This window comes from Pelodiscus sinensis, chromosome 4 (genome assembly GCF_049634645.1).
Source record: "Pelodiscus sinensis isolate JC-2024 chromosome 4, ASM4963464v1, whole genome shotgun sequence".
Taxonomy (NCBI): Eukaryota; Metazoa; Chordata; order Testudines; family Trionychidae; genus Pelodiscus; species Pelodiscus sinensis.
This window is the reverse complement of record NC_134714.1, coordinates 86,779,832-86,802,277: the sequence shown is the minus strand read 5'-3', so window position 1 is coordinate 86,802,277 and position 22,446 is coordinate 86,779,832. Positions and strand designations below refer to the sequence as shown.

Here is a 22,446-nt window from a genome sequence, read left to right as displayed (position 1 = left end):
TCCTCACACAGAGGTTTGATGCTCTACTGCCTTTTCCAGATACCCAAGATTAGCACTTACGCCAAGGATGGGCAATAATTTTTGACCGGGGGGGTGACTCCAAGATTTTGGAAAGTGGTTGAGTGCTGCACTCTTCTATGATATTAATGGAGGAGGTGCAGGATCTGAGATGGAGGTTGGGTACAGAAGGGAGCTTGGGGTAAGGTACTAGGGTACAGGAGGGAGAGTGGGGTCTGGGAGGGCGTTTGGGTGAAGGAGACAGTTGTGATCTAGAGCAGGGGGTTGCGGTGTGGGGTTTTGGTTTATGACCTAGGGTAGGAAAGGACTGTGATCTGGGACAGAGAATTGGGGTGCCAGATCTGGGAGGGTGTATGGGTGCAGGAAGGGGGCAGAGGGTTTTTGGGTATGTTGAGTGGAAGGGCGGAGGGTTGGGGAAGGGAGAGGCTGGGGTGCCAGAGGCAGGCCCTGGCGGAGAGTCTTGCCTGCTTGCCTGCAGAGCTAAATGCTTGCAGAGCTTAAAATGTTTCTCTGCCTGCCCTGCGCCTGCACAGGCTGCAGGGCCATGTGCTTGTGTAAATAACCCGGGGTGGGAGGCATGGTGTTTGTGTGCTGCCTGCTGTTCAAACTGGAAGCTCCCATTGGTCAGTTCCTGACCATAAACCGGCAAATGGAATTGTGCTGGGGGCGGGGGCAGCACCTGAAACCTTCTGCCCCCCAGGATCGCAGTTTTGAAAGAGAAACAGCCCTGCAGCCACTTTTCTGAGTGTTGTGTGGGGCAAGCAGGGGGACCTGCCTGGAGCTCCCTGCTGAGTCCGTGGCTGAATCCAGTGGCTTGACAGGCCGATTCCTGCCCACGGGCTGTATTTTGCACGGGCCTGACCTACGCTGTTTGAGGGGTGTGTGAGCACTCTTGCAACTTCCATGTCAGAGTGTCATTTTCCTGTGGGGAAGCAAAGCAGTGTTCCTGGGACATGAATTCTGCAAATGTAGAGTGGGGCAGTATTCTCCCCAGAGTATAGTGCATTGAAAAATGAAGCTTAACACATGCACCAGGATACTGCAGATTTTAAGACATGATAAAACACAGAGTATTGAATTATGAGGCGAGAAAGAGAAATAGCAAAATTTTGGCTAGTCAGTGTAAGCACATCAGATTTGTGTGTTTTTAAGACCTTGGAAGCATGTTGAGTTTGTATAAGGGTATTTTTTGATGGCCCAAAAGAATATCAATATATGCATCGAATATAACAACTCATATGTCTACACTAAAAATGTAAGTTGATGTATATTAAGTTGACTTATAGTTAATAATTATTGTGGTGACCTATGTTCACGCTATCCTTGTTGGATTGGTGATGCATGTCCTCACCAGGAATGCTTCCATTGATTGAAGAGCAGCCGTGTGGGGAGCTGAAAGCCCAGTTTTTTAATTCCACTGGCAGCTCCCCACTAGGAGCCCAGTTACCCCACAGGTGTCTGGGCTTCCAGTGGGTGGACCAGGGCTTCACCCTAACTATTGTGATTTAAGGACTAGTTGACAATTGGATAGTCGAGTTGACTAGTCACTCCCTCCCTTTGCTGCCTCTATCAGATAGAGGCAGCGAAAAGAGGAGGAGGGGGGTACTTCAAAGGAGCTGCGTCACACCGAGATCGGGATCAGCTGTGCAGTGCTACTCCTTTGAAACTCCGCGGCTCTTGTGCATTTCAAAGCGCGTGGAGCCTGGAGTCAGCGGGACTTACCGCTGGCTCGGGCTGCATGCCAAGTTCCAATTTTGAAATGCACAAGAGTCCCCACTTGGTATCTTGTAAATTTTGAAAGAGGAAGTGCCTATCGACGAGTTGATGGAAATTCCATCGACTAGTAAATTAACTGATATTTAACCGTGTTTGTAAGCGCTATGCCTCTTGTGGAGGTGGAGTTACGTTAGTGAAGTAGGGCATCTACCTCAGTGGGACAAAGCTGTAGTGTACTATAGAGACTCTAATTAGGTTGACAGAAGATGCCTCACTGCAACCTAACTATAGTATGGACTAGTTGTTCTCAACCAGGGGTCCAGGCCTCCCTAGCAGGCTGTGAGCATGTTTCAGGGGGTCCTCCAAACAGCAAACCATAGCAGAAAGCCAAAGCTCCACTGCATGGGAATGTGCAGAAAACCAGTTTTTCTGGCAAAAATAGGCTGTAGAGAATTTATAGCATGTTTGGAGCAGGGAGGACTCAGAAAGATTGAGAACCCCTGGGGTAAACCAAGCCAGAGTCACTCAGGCTTTGTTGGGCTAGTTCCTAAGATACTCATTTGCATTGGGGTTTCACCTTTTCACATGTGAATCTCAGCAGCCAAGAGCTTTCTTCTCCTGACAGCCTTGTCTTATGCTTTTTCAGTCTTTCTGATCAGCTGGCTTCAGAGAAGCAGTCAGTGCTGGAATAACAAATCAGATGCTTTCTTCTAACTGTCAGACAGTTTTTCTTCCCCTAATTAGGGCTAGTTATTCTAAATTAAGAATGATAGTGCTAAGGAAGTTTTAGAGAAAAACGAGTTTCTAGAAAACAGATCTGACAGATTTTGCCAGATCTGATAGAAGGGAGAAAGTAATGGTTGCCTGCCTTATACTTTCAGATTGTCAAACATGCTTTAGAAACTTAGATGAAGGATGCTGACCTAATAAGTGTCATATTTTGTCAAAGTGAAAAAATATCACTCACGTTACCTATTTTAATTTTAATCTACAGCAGTACTATTTGTTATACAATGTAAAGGAGACAACTGAGGCCAGAAGTCAGTGTTTGTAGCTATGGTTGTTAATTTATTTAACTAATTTGGTATCCTCAAACAGAGAATGGAAGAACTCCCTTTAGAAGGTCTAGATCTGGGATTTTTACTTGGGGTAATAAGAAAGGAAAAGATCCCAGGTCCACCTTGAAGTATCAAAACATTGATTTCCTATTAAAAAGGGTATTTTTCAGTTCGAGTGATGTCTCCATGGGTGCTCCCACTGTTGGTGATGGGTTGCCTGGAGCTGCAGATTGGAGCCTTGAAAAGCAGTTTCCCTGATTGGGCCACGCATGTGCAGGAGGCATTTTGTGGTGCTCCTGCCCGAGCATCTGACATGCTCAGCCCAACCCCTCACTTTCAGTTCCTCTTCAACCACCCTCAGCTGCTGATGGAGCTTCAACATGCTCTATGACTGTGTACCTCAGTATTTTAGTGTTTGACAGTTACTTTTATAGTGTTAGTGTTAGAAATTCTTGTAAATTAGTTTCCCTCGCTCAATTTTATCTCCTTTTAAAAAACCCAAAAAACTTTTCTTCCTCTCAGAGGATTTGAATGTGGGTTTTGGCCACTTAGGGGCAGCATGACCAGGGCTCCTTCCCGGTTCTCCCCTCTTTTAAAAAAAAAAAAAAAAAAAAAAAAAAAGAGAGAGAGAGAGAGAAGTAACACTGCAGACGAATCAATATGTCTGGCTCTTCAGGCTTCAAGAAATATGATTGAGTGCCAGGAGCCCATGCCAGTATCTGATGGCCATTCCCTATGCATTTGCTGCTTGGGGGAAACCCACATCCCACAGAAGTGTGATCATTGCTACAGCCTGATGGCGAACGCCAGAAAGGATAGAGAATTCCGCCTCATACTGATATTATTCAGCAAGGCAACGTAGCCTGTTGAGACACAAAACGCCTCCTGATCACAGAAAGGCTCACCAAAGAAAAGAGCCACTTCCCCTCTCCTCAGAAAAGCTTCTAAAAAGCTTTTCCAACACACTCTCTTCCTCCTTCCTGAGGGTACGTCTAGACTACCGCGTTTTGTCGATGGAAGTTTTGTCGACAGATACTGTCGACAAAACTTCCGTCGACAAAGAGCGTCCAGACACATTGAGTTCTGTCGACAAAGCAAGCTGCTTTGTCGACAGAACTCCGTAGTCTGGACGCAGTGTTACAGGCAGTAACACCTTCTGTCAACAGAAGGTGTTATGCCTCGTAAAATGAGGTATACCAGCATCGACAAAACTGCTGAGTTCTGTCGACGTTATGTCTACAGAACTCAGCGGTAGCGTAGACGCTGGTATAGTTTTGTCGACAAAAGTTCACTTTTGTCGACAAAACTAGGTAGTCTAGACACACCCTGAGAGTCAGCAGGGGAGAAGAGAGTAGGCACCTTGGAGACCCCTGCTATGAGAACAGCGGGTAGAGCTCACATAGTAGCACTGACACTAGTGCGCGCTTCCTTGGTGCTGGCAGAAGTCCAGAAGCGCTCCACACTTGTGGTGCTGCATAAGAACGCAGCGCCACGGGCAAAAGCAGCATGTTCAGATAAAGCAGCACTGGCTTCAATGCTGCTTCTCTTAGCTCCAGCTAGCCGGCACTAGATACAGATGCAATTGATATGGGCAACAGCAGGGAGGCCACTTGACAACCAGGACAAAGATCATCACTTGCACCCTGCCTTTACAAGTCTATCACCTGCAGTATCTCCAGTCCTCAGCTCTCCTCGCATAACTAGATCCCCGGTACTCGCTCAACAAGTCTTTAACCTGATGATGACCAATAAGTGCATTCTTATTGCAGCACTCATCACCGCCAAAGTCACGGTCACACTATTACAGAGTCAGACCTCATCAGCCCTCCTGATACCCATGCTGGGCGTATCCCCCTCCATCTTACCCATTGCAGTGGGAACATGGGGACACATACACAGTGGTCTTTGACCCACTGTATACCAGCAAAATGATGTTTGCCTCCAACCTGATCCCTTCCCCCTCCCCAAGACTCGGAGGAGGGACAGATAGATGACAGGAACCCAGATTCTCATGCACCTGGCATGTCTCCAACAAATAACTCTTCTTTGCTGCCAGATGATGTGGTCATATCATCAGAAACATGACCAACATGCAATCTTAAACAATTTCAAGAGCTGTTCAAAAGAGTGGCAGCGAGCCAATAAGTTCCACTTCAAGAAGTGCAAGAAAAACAGCATTGCTTGTTGAAGAATTGATATGCTATGTTGCAGGGGAAGATTGCCTTTCCCAGAGATGAGGCACTTGTGGAGACATCAGATGAACTATGGCACATGCTAAAGGGCAGATAGGAAATACTTTGTGCCCCCCCTCAGCTCCACCTTCCCCCGAAAGACATGGGATTTTAATCATACACCCCTAACCAAATTCCTTGGCTGTAGAGTCAGCCCAGCATAGATCTAAACTACCACAATATAGGACAGGTAACTAAGACAAAGGCCACAAGAAGTTAGATCTCTTTGGCAGAAAGATTTACTCTTCCTCCACACTGCAATTGAGAATTGTGAATTGCTCTGGCCTTTTGGTGAATTGTGATTTTGATAACTATTCAAAACTGGGGGACCTCATTGAACAACTCCCTGAATCTGAGAGACCTATTCTAAAGGCAATAGTCCATGAGGGCCATACAATTGCCCGTACCACCCTAAAAACGGCGTTGGATGTTGCCAATACTGCAGCTAGGGCAACGGCCACAGCGGTGATCATGCGGAGGGCATCCTGGTTACAGGCCTCAGGTGTTCCCTGTGAGCTTCAGACCAAAGTGGAGGACCTCCCATTTGACAAACAAAAATTATTTGCAGCTAAGACAGATGAAGTACTGCACAGCAGCAAAGATTAAAAAACCACGCTCCTTACCCTTGGCATGCATGCTACATCTTATTGGTACAAGCAATACACCCCATATAACTGCAATAGATATAGCCAATAAAATCGGCCACCACAGACACCATATGAAGATACCCAACCAAGACAGTATGCACAGAGGAGGCACTCCAACCAGGGTCGCCCCTCTACCACTAAGACCTCAAAGCAGAAGGTTTGAGAGTGTGATTGAGGGTCTGCACGACCTCATGATTCAGTGCCAACACAGCAGTGCCATCTTTTTATCCACCATCTGTGTCCCTGCATAACACACTGGGAATCCATTACATTGGACGGGCTGGGTGCTGGAGATAATCTGTACAAGATACGTTATCCCCTTTACCTCTACTCCCCACACCCTACCTAATTCCTCTCCAGGGACCCGTCTCACAAGAATCTTCTAAAACAAGAGATTGATCGTCTCCTGGTACTTGGAGCCATGGAATGAGTACCCAAGGAATTTTCTCAGAAGTTAGAGACAGCAAAAGAGGGTACTTCAAAGGGGCAGCCCCACACAACTGACCCTGGACTCAGCTATGCAGGGCTGCCCCTTGGAAATCCGGAGGCGGCGTTAAAAGGGCAGCACCGCACAGCTGATCCCTGAGGTGGGGTTTCAAAGTGTTGCTGTCGAGCCCAGGGTCAGCTGGGGACTCCCCAGCTGACCCCATCTCCATGTGACATTTCAAATTGGCAGCGTAGCATGGACCCTGGGATCAGCGGGGAACTCTTGAATCCCCTGCTGTCCTCCGACTCCATGCAACACTGTAGCTTTGAAATACACAAGAGCTCCTGCTAGGGACTCTTGTGCATTTCAAAGCTGGCACGCGGTGTGCAGCCCAAAGTCAGCAGGACTTCCCACTGGCCCTGGGCTGCATGCGGAGTTCCACATTCCTCTGTTGCCAAGGAGGAATGCGGAAGTTCCTGTCGACTAGTTGAGTAGTCAATGGAATTTCCATCGACTACTCGACGAGTCAGTTAACCGCAATTTAACATCCTTGATGCATATCTACCTTAACAACAGTTCATAATTATACAAGATCACATAAGTATGATATCCATGAGCCCTTCCACCGCAATAACTTACCTGCCTCCGGTTCATGGGCCATATGGCTGCAACTGCTTACATAGTCCATCATGACTGTTTGTGTTTCTGATCCTTTCAACTCTGGATAGCATCCATCTGCACGGCATCCCACCATTGTCTACACAAGAGAGTTACCATAGGAGATAGGAGATGTTCTCCTATCTCTATTCTGGTGGATGTCAGTGGGCAATCTTCTGGCAGTGGTATCTTTCCATTAATCCCATTCCACAGTGCAAATTCCAACGGACGCATCCCTCCTGGGCTGGGATGCCCATCTGCACATCCATGTGGTCCAAGGAAAATGGTGTCTGCACGAGACGTTGCACATCAATCTGCTGGAGTTCAGAGCAGTGAGAAATGCCTGCACACATTTCATTGCCAGAATTGCCAGTCTCACAGTGAGATCCTCACGGACAATATTTCTACAATGTTTTACATAAACAGGTAAAGCGGCTTCCGCTCCCGCTCCCTATGTGCAGAGGCCATCCACTTGTGGAATTGGTGTATCCACTACCAGGTACCTACCTGGGACCAGCAACATCACTGTGGACTCTTTGAGCTGCATCTGTTACGCGGACCACAAATTGGAGCTGCATTGGGAATTCATGCACTCCATTTTCTCCCGATGGGGTTGACCACCCATAGACCTCTTTGCTTGTCCCTAGAATACCAAATGCCTCCAATTCTTCTCCCAAGCAGGACTTGGCAAATGCTCCCTCAGGGGTGTGTTCCTAATCCAATGGAGGACCCCATAACATTACGCCTTTCCCCCGTACCATTTATTCTCAGAGTGCTACACAAGATCTGCACAGACAAGGCTCGCGTTATTCTAATAGCTACATTTTGGTTGTGCCAGACCTGGTTTCCAAATCTCCCTACCATTGTCTCCCATCTCTCCCAGAATCGTGGGATGATACTGCATTCCCAGCTGCATACTTTTCATCTTCAAGTGTGGTTCAGGGAATTAGAGGCCCAATGTTATCAACAAGTGAAAGATGTTCTCCACATCAGGAGACCTTCCACATGAAAGACTTCAGAAAATGGGCACATTTCTTCCAGTGGTGCCAGAGATTGCTGATAGACCCTCGCATGTCTCCACTGAACATCATTCTGGACTACATACTACAGTTCTAGACATCCGGACTGTCACTTTCTTCTTCAAGAGTCCACCTTTAGGCAATAACAGTTTTCCACACCCATGTGAATGGACTCTCCATATTTGCTTATTCTGTCACAAAAAGGTTTCTTAGGGGGTCTCCAGAATATATACCCACCTCATAGGAGGACCCCACTTCCGTCGTGGCACTTGAACCTTGTTTTGCATTGCTTGACCAGGCTCCCCTTAGACCTTTTGGCCACTGTTGCACTTCCTTCCTCTTTATGAAGGTCTGCTTCCCAGTAGCCATTACCTCAGTGAGGAGAGTCAGTGAGCTTGGGCTGTTACGGTGGAGCCCTCCTACACTATCTTTACAAAAGACAGAGTCACACTAAGACCTCACCCAGGCTTCCTGCTAAAATTCTGTACAGCATTCCATGTGAATGAACCCATTGTGTTACCTATCTTTTTCCCAAAGCCCCATGCACCATGACAGGACACGATGCTGCACACACTGGATATCAAACATTGGCTGCCTTCTTAGAGCACTAACCTTTCGTAAATCTCAATGACTTATTTCTATTGCTGAATGCTCAAGAGGTACACCTGTTTCATCCCAGCAGATCTCAAAGTGGATATCTACCTACATAGTCAGATGTCATACTCTGGCCAATAGGCCCTTACAGCACCCACCATGAGCGCATTCTACTTGTGCTACAGCAGCCTTCACGGCCTTCTTGAACAGTGTTCCCTCTAAGAGACATTTTTCAAATTGCCACATGGTCATGAGACTACACTTTCACCAAACATTATGCGATGCTACCATAACTCGCATTTGATTCAGCGGTGGCCATTGCATTTTTGTCCACTACTGCTAAACAATTACTCCGACTCCCTCCATGCAAGTCGAATACTGCTCTACAGTCACCAACAGTGGATCACCCACGGGGACATCACTCGAAGAAGAAAGGGAAGTTACTCACTTTGTGCAGTAACGACTGTTCTTTGAGATGTGAGTTCCTGTGGGTGCTCCTCGACCCTCCCTTACTACCGTCTGCTTGGAGTCTTAGTAACTCTGGTGTAGACGAGGAACTGGAAGGGAGGGGTCAAGCCATGCGTATCGGATGCTTGGGTGGGAGCGCTGCAAGGTGCTTCCTGCGCATGCGTGGCCCAATAGGAAAACTGCTTTGTAAGGCTAACAGTGGAGCACCCACGGGGACACACATCTTGAACAGCCATTACTGAATGGAGTAACGCCCCTATATCATGTCAACCTGTTACACTAACATCTCAAATGATGTTTTATTTTACGGGCAGAAATTTAGACATTCCAGTCAGAAGAATATTTATGTTGCTGCTTTAGAATCTTCTGCTGCCAAATAGAAAGTTAACAGGTTCACATAGGCATTAAGCCAAGTGCTCTGAGACCCCAACATTACAGTAACATCTAGATACTAACCAAGAGTGAGGCCCTAGTATGCTAGGTATTGTACAGATACATACAGTCTCTACTATAAAGGTCTTACAGTGTAAACAACGGGCAAGAGGGAAAGTAGAGGCATAAAGGTGAAATGATTTGGCCACAATCATTAGAGCTGAGAATAATGTCTCAATCTCATGATTCCTAGTCCATTACTCTGTCCACTCAGTCACCCATTTCCCTTCCCTCTTCCCCTGCCCCTCCTGGTTTGGATGCATCTTGTTTATTTACTTTAGGGACTGTCTCTTTTGGTGACAATAAGTAGAATATTCTGACAAGTACTGTATTTTAGTGAATATAGCACGCGGGTTATATTCGTTTTTACAAACCCTCCCCCCGGCGGGGTATTCTCAGATGCGGGATATACAAAAATTGTTTTACTCACCTGGCCTCCAGTGTCTGGGTGGGGGAGCACTTGTCCCCCAGTTCCTGCGCAGGAGTGTTCCCCCTGCCCCTTCCTGCAGTTGTGCAGGAACCAGGAGATGAACGCTCCCCTGCCTAGAGGCTAGAGGCTGCGCAGCTGCAGGCAGGAGCAGGGGGGAGCGCTCCTTCGCAGGAACCAGGGGATGAGTGCTCGCAGGAAGGAGCAGGGGGGAGCGCTCCTTCGCAGGAACCAGGGGATGAGTGCTCCCCCACCTGGAGGCTGGCAGCTGCGCAGCCACAGGAAGGGGCGGGGAAGTGCGCTCATTCCCCTGTCGAGGTTGTGTGGCCGTGTGGGACCCAGGGGAGTGAGTGCTCCCCCGCCCAGAGGCTGTGCGGATGCACGGGAACCAGGTGGGGAGAATGCTCCCCCATCCGGAGAGTGACTAAATCCCCATTCCTCACCCTCTACCCCCCGGCCTGTAGAAGGCTCCTTCCCCCGCTGCACAGTTTGAAAAAGTCTTGTATACCCTGTGGGTTGTACTCGTGCATGGGGTATACATGATTTTTTTGTAGGTAGGAGGACTGTTGTAGAAATCACTCTGCCCCCTCCCTCTCCCATGGTTTGAGGTAAGGCTGTGAAAGGTCTGACTGAGAGTCTGGGTACCCTGTATGACAAAGAAAATGTATACTGGTTTGTGGCTTTTCAAGAAGTCTTGTTTGTATGGATCTGTCTGAAATTTTCAGCAAGGGATCTGAAAGACAGGTGGGTTGCTCTGTCTGTATGCTTGTCGGGGAGGAAAGGACATACAAGGCTCAGGTGCTGGCCAAAAGATTTTTTTTTCCAAAGATGTGAGGGTGGGGGGTAGGGATGTTAAAAGCGTGACATTGATTAACCATGTAACTGCTGTTGCATGCAGTTACATGCTGGGCAGCAGTCAGGAGCTGACAAAGGCAGCTGGGTATGTAGGGAGTTGACTTCCACCTACTGCCCCACCCTTCTGCCTCTGATACAGAGGCAGTGGTGTGGGGTGGCACGCAACTGGGACCCATGTATAGATGTTTGGGTAACCAGTAAGTTTCCTGTTTAAACAACTGCACTCTTGCACCCCTAATGTGAGGCACATGTGCCTCAGAAGTATGGGATCCATGTGGGTGATGTCTTGAATCACAGTTACTGTAAAATAACTGTTCTTTCTGCCATGTAACCAGATCTTCTCTCTTTAATCCCTTTAAATTAAGCCCTCAGTCTGTGGAGGAATGAAGTCATTACCCTTCTGTGACTTGGAGAAATAGAATTGGCTCCTGAGCAATATCATGATGGGGACTTAAGTTTTATTTGCTTGTCCTTCATGAACCTTGTTTGCTGCCAAAGAAGGTCAGGTTACACTAAGCTGGCTCTTAGCTGCTACATACCCCTGCGTAGATGATTCAGATGTATAGTGTGAACATATTTCCTCCTAGTGCTTTACCTACTTTCCTTATCTGTAAAATAGAAATAAAAATACTTGCCCTCTTTGTAAAAGTGTTTTGAGATGTATGGATGAAAAATGCTTTTGAAAAATATTAATACTGCTAAAGTGGATTGAATCCTGTATAATAATAATAATAAGCAGATGTCCCAGCATTTGGAAATACCAGAATTAATTAATTACCTATAAGGCATCTTCAGGGCCTGGCTTCCACATGATGGAATTGTGGAAATTTTAGAGCTGCTTCAGTTCTGCGATCATTGTTCAATTAAATATTCTCTTCCCTTTCTTCCCTTCCCCCCCCCCCTCACCCATTGAGGCCGTGACCCCCTAGTCAGGTTAGATGTGGGGAGCCAGAGCTGACCAATGCATCGCAGCTGCAGTTCTGGTTGATGCCATGGAGCTGACAGCTGTAGCGCTCCCTGGTCTCCTACTGTGGTGCCCAGGATTGTGGCGGCTGCTTGGTTTCCGTTTGCTTGCACAGATAGTTAAGAGATTCCAGACTGGGTGGCTCTAGCTCCAGGGGCAGCAGAGTTCTTGGAGGGCAGCTCTTGTAGGGGGCTCCTCCCAGCTCACAGCTTGTAGCTACACTCTCCCTGCACCCTGAGCTATCCTTGCCTATACAGACACGCTTACCCATTTTTCTGCTCCCTGAGAAGTTTTCAAACTTTCTGAACTGAGCCATCTTGCTTTGAATTATAATTTACCCCCTCTGCCCCAACCCAGACAGGCTGGGTATCATGCTGAGGAAAGTTGGAGGTGCAGGTGATGCTGCCTCCCCAGACCCCTCACCCCCACCCCATTGAAGTCAAGAGTCCTCTTGTTTGAGGGATCTTCCCCCCACCTGGTGGTTGAAACCCCTCTCTTTTCTGCTGAGCTCTGAAGTTCTTAGAGCATGTTGAAGGGGCCTCTGAAAGAAACAAATTGTGAACCCATGACCAATGAATTTAAACAAATTCATTATTATGCCATTACTCTCCCTAAGTAGAAATTCTGTTTTGATGGGAGAATGGCCTTTTTGTTAGCTTGTCATTTGAAAGGGTTTTAAGTAAAATGAAGAAAGATTATTTTTAGGAATAAGACTCCCTACGCAGAACATTATATCTATATAACCAGTTGAAACATCCTTTTGTTAAAACAATGCCTTTGCTATAATGCTGCTTTCTGGATAATGTTTTATTTGAAGTTTTTAACTTAGGAGGTTGGCATGTGAAATTGTGAGAACTTAAATGCCCCCGCCCTTTTTTTTAGACAAACAATACTTATATGTCAGCAGCATAGGTGTTATAGGGAGATACAGTTTTTCAGTTATTTTCACCTCCCACAGATGCTGATCTCAACACTTGGGAATGGATACACATTCAGGCCAATCCTTAGATATAGCTTATTTTTTTGGGGAAAGAAGGCATTTAAAGATGCCGTATTTAGGTTTGAACACTCAAGGTGTAAAGCTTTAAGAATGGTCTACTATTATAATTCTAGTTTTTTCTACTGAGTCGATTGCTATTATACTGCTTAGCTCTGTTTCTCAGAGGCAACCACCATAGCCTTCTCTAGCAGCCACAGCTTCCTGGTGGTGATTAGGTATGGGGGTGGGGGAATGAAAAACAATACCCCCTCTCTCAGGCCCTTCTGTCTAGAAGCACACATGATAGAGGAACAGGTGGACAGTGAGTTCCTTGCCTTCCCGGAGGTACTGGGGTTGGACGTCAGTGCTGGGTCTGTGGGTGCCATCCCCTGGAATCAGGGCCTTGGGATCCATTCCCTGGGCTCTATCCCTCTCCCCCCATTGAACCTGGCCCCCATCTCATCTCCCCATCCAGGATTTAATTTGTCCCTGAGGTTGCCGAGGCTGAATAAATCTGCTGGGATATTTGTTTGCTTAATATCACTACATAAATTACAATGGTTTGGATATGTATGTGCATAATTAACTTTAGGAAAAACATAGAAGCATTTTAGGAAAAATTGACCATGGCTACCACCCAGAGTAGGTGTCAGCACTCGTAGGCTACCAAAAATGTTGAGCACCGCTGACTTCATTTTATCACCAGTACTTATGCAGATAAGTGGAGAAGGCTTGCTCTTCCTCCTCCTCCTGTGTTCCGTTTCTGTAGCTGAATTCCTGTACTGCTCTGGCATTGCCTTTTCCATGTTACTTTTTAACACTCTGTGTATGAACTCTGTATTTGTTGGGGATCATGATATAATATCCATGAAGTAGATCTCTAAAGTTTATCTTGGTTAATATTGATAAATGTCAGTGATTTTTCTCTGTTAGTGGAATGTACTTTCATTGGTACTGCATATGAAGAATATCTTACATGATAAAGGTGATTATATTATTATTATTAAAGTCAGAAGCTTAATAACAGTAATGCTCAGATCTCAGTGGCTGAGGAGCCAAATTAGTGATGAGCATTACCCAAAAGAGCCGTAGTTGTGGGAATTCATGGATTACATTTACCACAGTACTATCACTTTGTGTTTTAAACAGTATGACGGAAAGTAAGTGTGTGTGAAATATACAAATTCTCACAGCAAAAATGACTGACCAAGTATTATCATCAGCTACATTTGTTTAATAACATAGTAAAAGCATTCCGATGGTTAAGAATTATTTCACAGCATTTTAATATCATGTTCTGCAAAGAGCTGCAAGAGACCCATTAAAGAGCCACTAAAGAGCTTATGCATCTCACTCTGACACTGCTTGATATAAACAAAATACAGTATTTGTGGCTCTTGTATAGACTGTTACTGAATATTATCTAACTCTATCCAGTACAGAACCTATCTTAAGTAGTCTAACATTTGGTTTTCCTTATGGATAGATCCAGAAAACAATAAAGAAGACAGCTCGCCGGGAGCAGCTGATGCGAGAAGAAGCTGAACAGAAACGTTTAAAGACTGTACTTGAGCTGCAGTTTATTTTGGACAAGTTAGGAGATGAGGAAGTGCGCAGTGACCTGAAACAAGGATCAAATGGTATCCCTGTACTGACAGAGGAGGAACTGAAAATGCTAGATGAGTTTTACAAGCTAGTTGAACCTGTGCGGGACATGACTATGAGGTAATGTGCTAGTTTTATTGTTAAGTAATCACTATCATGTTAATTTTGATCAGTTAGTTTACTCTAGTTTATCTGCAACATAAGAATTTTGAGACCTGTTCAGCAATATTATCCTTCAGTTAATTAATATTTTTGTTGAAGGCTGAATGAACAGTATGAGCAAGCATCCATTCACCTGTGGGACTTACTGGAAGGGAAGGATAAGCCTGTTTGTGGAACTACCTGTAAGTATGTACTGTATCACGTTTGAAGTAGAACACTGAATGCAAAAAAAATATACAGTCCTTAGATGTCTATGTAAAAGTTGCATTACAAATACCTATAATTATAGTTTTAACTGTCAGAATGGTGTTTAGTTTTTTTTTTTTTTTCCGTAAGTGCTTGTCGGGAAGCACTCAGGTATGTTATAACTGTATAGTGGAATGAAAAGCTAACTCTTCTGCATATTGGCAGTGATGCAACCTTACTCCTCATTTATTAGGCTCCTGGTTTCTGCTGTTTCAGCAGTGTTCTCTCATTGTTCTCTCATTGTTGATGCTTAGTATTGCTTTTTCCTTTGTAGAAATCTGGATTAGTCTAGAAGCATTTTGCAGCAACATAACCTAATATAGGAAATGAGATTTACTGGGCATTGCTCGGATCCTTCAGGGCAGGGGTTGGAGATGTGGGGGTGAGTGCAGGGCTGGAGGTGAGGGAATTAGGGTGAAGGGTGCAGTAATCAAGAGTAGGGGCTGAGAGTGCAGGAGGATGATGTCTTCACTAGGATTTTAATATCTGGTGTGGGGAAGTAATCCCTGCACACGATGCTTGTCTATTTTAAGGAGTAGTGTTTGACTTGCAGATTATTTGCTCACCTTCATGTGAAGCAGCACCTGCTTGAAGTCTGTCAGAGTCAAGGCCCTCATCAGATCAGAGGTTGCCCTCTGGTTCTGAGAGCTCTTCTTAATTGTGTTTTAATGCTGGTGCCTCTTGGAAGAGATCAAAGAGTCATTCTGCTGTCAAGTGTGCTAAGGAAAGCGTGAAGTTAGACCACTCCAGGTCCTGTCATTTCCCTTCTCTAAAAGGAGTGCAGATCAGCATGTGCTGAATGCTGATTCTGTTAGTAGTTTTCCAGTATCGTACAAAGGTGTCAGGGACCGTGTACAGTAACTCCTCACTTAACTGTGTAGTTACGTTCCTGAAAAATGCTCCTTTAAGCAAAACATTATTAAACAAATCCAATTTCCTCAGAAGAATTAATACAAGTGCGGGGGAGTTAGGTTCCAGGGAAACTTTTTTTTTTCAGCAGATTGTACACAGCAGTCATGCTTGTGAAGCTTGGGTTGAGGTGGTAGAGTCAGTGTGGAATATTTCCCAGGGAGTGTCTTGCTACTAACTAATAAACTAGAACTCAGCTGAGCGTTCAAGGGTTAAATGTGGTTAATGTAGCCTCATGCTCTAGAGAAGTGGTCTCCAACCTTTTTATACCCAAGATCATTTTTTAAATGCCTCTCCTGAGGTAACATGCCTAGCCCCATAAATCTCATAGGATGAAGCACTCAGGCCTGGAACCTGACCAGATCACATGCCCTCCCCTGATGTGCTACTTCCCCAACTCCATCCAGCACCTATTTTGAGTCCTTTGTCTAACTGGTAAGTGAGGCAACACTTCCATTGCAATGGGGTTTCAAATGGTTTTCTGCACTGCAGCAGGGCCAGTGCAACGTGATTTTTGCGAGGTGCAAGGATTGGGGGAGGCTACAATTGCACCAAGGGTTACTGATGAGTGTTTCTTACTGTCAGATTTCATCATTGAATCCTTTCTATTTCTAGCATGTCATCAATTTCCAGCTCTTCCTATGGAAATTCTTACATTAACTAGAGCCATTACTGAAGCTCTGTAATAATTCAGTAAGAATTACGAAAAAAGTAAACTTGTTACCAATCCCTAACTTTTTATGGTACCTTTTCAGGTATTTACTTCCTAGGATCTTATAAGAAATGAAGTTCAGCTTTTTGTAGTATTCAAGAAGCAAAATGGCTTCAAAATGACTTTGGAGTTGTCAGCTGCTCTCTTCAAATTAGCCTGGTTTAATGTGCCAAGAGGCAGTACACATTGCTAGCATAACTCAGGAATGCTTTTTATTTCTTATGGCTAAAATCTAGAGGACGTTCCATGATAGATAATTAAATTCAAAGTGACATTAGACTAATTCTGAACAGTGAACGTTTCCTACCAATAAATGGAAAATAAATTTTGAAATTTTTGAATTGCAGGGAATGACATGTTGGAAAATAGTTGACCTTTTAATATATACTTGACCAGAGTTTAATTCCTTTACAGACAAGGCCTTGAAGGATGTTGTTGAACGCATTCTTCAAACTAGTTATTTTGATAGTACCCACAACCATCAGAATGGATTGTGTGATGAAGAGGAGGCAACTCCTGCACCTGCAGTGGAAGATCCTGTAGCAGAAGCTGGTAAGTACATATGTGTTGTAACTAGCTGCCTTTTGCCTGTCACAGTAGTTCGGTGGATTGCAGATGTACCGGAAGCTGGGTGTTTTCTGTTGCCTGAATAAACTGCCAGAGACTGCTGCCATGTAGTCAAGGCAGGCAGGCAAGCATCTGAGGCTAATTAAGAGCTTGCCTGAAGCAGCAGGCTAATCAGGCATCTGTAGCTAATAAAGGCCTGTTGGCTACTTTAAAAGGTTTCCCTTCAAATAAGGGAGGAGGAGGAGAAGAATGAAGGACAGAGAGGAGGACATGTGTTGCTGGAGAGTTGAGGTTTGCAAAAAGGAATGTGTGGTCTAAAACAGGAAAGATTCACTCGGGTACCAGGGAGAAGGTATTAGGGGAGCGTTTGGGGGAAGTGGCCCAGGAAAAAGGCTGCTGTATTGGGACTAGAGGAAAAACCCTGTCAGTTGCCACTGCCTAGGATCCCTAGGGCCGGTTTCCCCCCAACACTCCCCAAACCACCAAAAAGTCCACTCCTGAAAAGGGAGGCCAGGATTATGAAGGGGTTTCACCCCAGTCCTTTGACTCTGCCAATAAGGATGGCTCAATAAGCTGTGACTAGGGATGCTAGATATCAAGTAATTTAATTATTGTGTTAACTGCATCAAAACTTAGCAGTTACAAAACTTAGCAATTACATGTTTATTTGATAGTCTCTGGAGCTGGCAGTCAGTGCACTTCTGGCCCCGTTCCTGGGGAGCCCCTTGTCAACCCGCACTGCTGCCTCTTAATATAGCGGCAGTAGCAGGGGTGGCACTAGCCCCTGTCATGGGGCCCGCGCACCCTGCAGACAAAGGCTGAGTAAGCATCACATGGCGCAGCCTTTGCACCAGTGTGTAGGAAGGGGACAGGTGGCTCCGTGGAGCTGGTTCTCATAGGGAGCTGGGTTGTAAGTTACACACCCCTCTGTAGGAGGCAGCAAAGAGGGTGGGGGAGGGCAGCTCTGTACAGCTGGCATGTGTGGAGAGCTGGCTTAAAAGCTAACTTCCTGGTGTCCCCACTCCTGTCAGCCCTCCTCACCTCTATATCAGAGGCAACAGTGTGGAGGTGGGAGGGGCACTTATTGCCCCCTCCCCCCTTGCTGCCTCTGGCATAAAGGCAGCAAGAGGGAAGGGAATGTGTATAGTCAATAGGATTATCTGATAAGCCACAGAGCAGTGTGGAAGGTCACAGTGAGTCTGAGCCATACAAAAGCCACCTAGAAGCACAGGGCACCTCTGGAGCTTTGCCACAGTGTTTAGGTCTCTATTTGTAAGTTGTATATCTACTGTAATCCCCACTTGCTGAGGTGCATGAGAGCAGTAGAAAAATAATTAAAGATATGAAATAACTCAATCTCTTAAATCTAAACTGTTCAGTCAGGTTAGTGCCTTACATGTAGCCTGGCTGCATAGTAGAAAAATTCAAAGTACATAAATGTGAGGAATGAACTAACTAGCAATTAAAATTCTGGTTAGAGCAGCAATCTAAAAAGGCACAGGCATTTAATGTGATCTTCATTGAGTGGGCAAATTTCAAAATATGCACCCAAGACAAAGCTCACCGCAACTTCTAAATGAGAAATACATCTTAACAGTGAAACTTTCTATGCTATTGTGTAGATTAAAATTGTAGTCACCACGTATTACTTTCCCTTCTGCTGCATGTTGCTCTAGAGCTGAGGGTTTAAGAACAGAAGAACCTATTTTTCATTATTCTAAAATCAGAAAGATGAAAACAATATTGGATTATTTTTCCTGCTCAAAGTCAAAAGGAAAGAATACATATGCTTAATGTGCCTAAAATAGTATATTTTTCTCGTAGAACCTGAGCCAACAGAAGAGTACACTGAACCAAGTGAAGTTGAATCAACTGAGGTACTATTCAATGAAAGGATTGCAGCCACTGTTTTAGCTTTAATACCACTGTCTGTTTCATATTTTCTCTCTCTTATTTTAGTATGTAAATAGACAGTTCATGGCGGAGACTCAGTTCAGTAGCAGTGAGAAGGAACAGGTGGATGAGTGGACAGTTGAAACAGTTGAGGTAAGAAGCCTTATGTGCTGCTGGTAAAATTGCAGAACATGATTTCACTGATTCATAGCTCTTCGAAACATTTGATATATTTAACCCAAAAATAAACCTGTTTACCAGTCTTGAGTTGACCATGTTTTCTTGCATCATGTATACAGCTCAAAGAGCTCTATAATACTAACTTTGCATGTGGATAAATCTCAATGGTGAGGTTACTTTAGTAGGTTGGGGAAGTGGTAGAAGAGTAATAAACAGTTTTAAAATTGTCACTCATGCATAGTCAATGTAGGACTTGAAATTAGTTACAGCTGTTGGTAGCAGCAAAGAACTATATTGGTTTATGCAGTTCCCTGGTGATAACCGTTAACAAGTCCACATGTAAACTCAACCACAATTCACATTGCCCAACAGGTAGCCACAGTACAGCTCAGAAATAGATAAACTTATATGTACTACATACATTTTTACTTCTAGGCTTTCTTTCTTCTGTAAGAAACACTGTACTTAAAGTCAAGGCATTAATTATTCATGTCATGAAAATGTGTGTTCAGCTTTAACACTGTTTTGCATGCATGAATTACAACATTAACAGAATTTTACAAATGCTATGACATATATAAAAAAATTAAATCACTACTGTACTTACATCGACTCTTTAAACTGTTTTCCTCTTTAAACTGTTTTACATGAAAATGTGTGATCCTGCTATATTAATTACTTCAAAACTCCTTGAGTGGATTAGGTGTGAACTTATTCCATCCATTTCGAAACTATATGAACAAAGTGTTTTTTCGGGATGTGTCTAGACTACATCCCTCTTTTGACAGAGATGTAAATTAGGCACTTTGAAATTGCAAATGAAGCGTGGGAAATTCAAATCCCGGCTTCATTTGCATAATCACATCATGGCGCTCTTTTGAAAAAGTGCTATTTTGAAAGTAAAACTGCAGACTAGACACAGTTCTTTTGGAAAGGGGGAAGGCTTTTTCGAAAGATCCTGTTAACCTGAGGTCAAATCCCGGCTTAATTTGCAATTTCAAAGTGCCTAATTTACATCCCTCTGTCGAAAGAGGGATGTAGTCTAGATACACCCTCAGTGTATATCACAGGATCAGTGCCAAAAGTAAAATCTCTGCAAGCTGCATGGAATTGTTTCAAAGACACTATAACAGAGGCTCAACTTAAATGTATACCCCAAATTAAGAAACACAGTAAGAGAAACAAAAAAGTCTCACTGTGGCTTAACAAAGTGAAAGAAGCAGTGAGAGATTAAAAAGTCACTGTTTAAAAAGTAGAAGTTGAATCCTAGTGAGAAAAATAGAAAGGAGCAGATAAAATGTAATCAAGTAAAATGTAAAAATATAATTAGGAAAGCAAAAAAGAATTTGAATAACAGTGAGCCAAAATCTCTAAAAGTAATAGCAATTTTTTTTAAGTACATCAGAAACAGGATGTCACTGGACAATTGAGATGCCAACGACAATCAAGGATGATCGGGCCGATATGAAGAAACTAAATTAATTATTTACATTGATCCTCAGTGCTAAGGATGTTAAGGAGATCCCCAAGCCATTCTTTTTAGGTGACAAATGTGGGGAATTGTCCCTGATTGAGGTGGTGTTAGAGTAGGTTCTGGAACAAATTAGTAAACTAAGTAGTAACAAGTCACCAGGACCAGGCGGCATTCACCCAAGAGTTCTAAAAGAATTCAAATGTAAAATTGCAGAACTATTACCAGTAACTGTGCTTTGTAACCTATAGTTTAAATCAGTATCTGTACCAAATGACTGGAAGATAGCTAATGTGACGCCAAATGCCAAAAAAGGCTCTTGAGGTGTTCCTACTGGCAATTACAGACCAGTAAGTCTAATTTCAGTATTGGGCAAATTGGTTGAAACTATAATAAAGATCAGAATTGTCAGACACCTAGGCTGTGTCTACACTGGCCACTTATTCCGGAAAATCAGCTGCTTTTCCGGAATAACTTGCCAGCTGTCTACACTGGCCCCTTGAATTTCCAGAAAAGCACTGACGATCTACTGTAAAATCATCAGTGCTTTTCCGGAAAAACTATGCTGCTCCCGTTCGGGCAAAAGTCCTTTTCCGGAAAACTGTTCTGGAAAAGGGCCAGTGTAGACAGCACAGATTTCTTTTCCGCAAAAAAGCCCCGACCGCGAAAATGACGATCGGGGCTTTTTTGCGGAAAAGCGCGTCTAGATTCAACAGGATCTCACAGAAGTAAGTGATTGGGCAACAAAATGACAAATACATTTTAATGTTGATTAATGCACATTGGAAAAATAAATTATACATACAAAATGCTGGGGACTAATTTAGCTATTACTACTTGTGACGCCGCAGGTCGCCCCGCGGCGGCCCGCCCGGGGTCACTCCCCTAGAACAAGGGACCACTTCCTTTAGTTTCCTCTCAGACGCGTTCGTCCTCAGTTTCCCACTCCCTAGCAAGGCGGGAGAGGAAGGGGGGCCCGGGCCCACCCACTCTCACGGGCCCCAGCCCAGGGCCCTAAGGGTTCAGGTTCCGTTTGACCAGACCCGGCTGACGGGGCGTGAACCCTTAACACGTCAGCCCACCAGTCAATCCAGACTCTGCCCTAGGCTGCTTCCTTTCCTTTCCTTCCCTTCCCGCGTCGGCGCCACCTGGCACCGGGCCTTCCCGAACGGTTCGCTCACCGTCTATACACGGTGCCCACTCAGGTGGACCGGGGGATGGGTCCACCGAACACTCCTTCAGCCGCTGGCCTCCGTCAGCAGCGATGGCCTCCGTCAGCAGCGATCACCTCCGCTCCCCCGTCTCTCCTCTGCCGGGCCATTTTAAATCTGGCGCCGGGGCTGTGACCCCAGCGTCTCCCGGCGGCCCCACCTCTCGCGCCCGGACGGCCTCCCGTTGCCGTGGCACCGTGCCCCACACCCCCGTGGGCTCCGGCAGACGTCTTCCGGCCCGCCGTACGCCGGAGCGTTCTGCGCGGCTGCCGAGCAGCCCGGACAAAGCCGGCTGATGCCCGGCATCTCGCCATACAGCGCCGTTCGGGGGGGCGCCTCCGCACTGTGCGGGCCTGTCCTGTCACACTACTAAAGAGAGAGATTATGGAGTTGCTATGTATAATTCTCTGAAAATATCCACTCAACGTGCAGCAGCAGTCAAACAAGCAAACAAAATATTAGGAATAATTTAAAAGGGGATCAAGAATAAGACAGATAATTGTATTGCCTCTGTATAAATCTATGGTATGCCCACATCTTGAATATTGCATACAGATGTGGTTGCCTTATCTCAAAGATTTCTTGGCATTGGAAAAGGCTCAGAAAAGGGCAACAAAAATGGTTAGGGGTTTGGAACGGGTGCCACATGAAAAGAGATTAAAACTTGGACTTTTCAGCTTAGAAAGAGGAGACTAGTGGGGGTGAGGGATATGACGAGGTCTATAAAATCATGACAAGCATGGAGAAAGTAAATGAGGAAAAGTTATTTACTTGTTCCCATAAAATAAGAACCCAGGAGTCACCAAATGAAATTAATAGGTAGCAAGTTTAAAACAAAAGCAAGTATTTCTTCACACAACGCAGTCAGTATCCTCTTTGACAGAGGATGTTATGAAGGCCCAGACCATCACAGGGTTCAAAAAAGAACTAGATAAATTCATGGAGTGTAAGTCCATCAATGGCTATTACTAGGGCACGACAAATCACTGTTTCTACTT

At 45.0% G+C, this 22,446-nt stretch overlaps 1 protein-coding gene across 5 annotated transcripts in view; it reads left to right on the top strand.

The window, feature by feature from the left end:
• Positions 1–22,446, top strand: part of CAPRIN1 (cell cycle associated protein 1) — a 78,423-nt gene that overhangs the window by 29,030 nt on the left and 26,947 nt on the right. For all 5 annotated transcript variants that reach the window (XM_014575620.2, XM_006127311.3, XM_025186790.2 and 2 more), the window contains 5 exons: positions 13,979–14,217; positions 14,359–14,441; positions 16,541–16,678; positions 18,518–18,570; positions 18,653–18,739. In XM_014575620.2, coding sequence (XP_014431106.1) covers positions 13,979–14,217; positions 14,359–14,441; positions 16,541–16,678; positions 18,518–18,570; positions 18,653–18,739 — 600 coding nt within the window. The remainder of the gene's footprint in view (positions 1–13,978; positions 14,218–14,358; positions 14,442–16,540; positions 16,679–18,517; positions 18,571–18,652; positions 18,740–22,446) is intronic.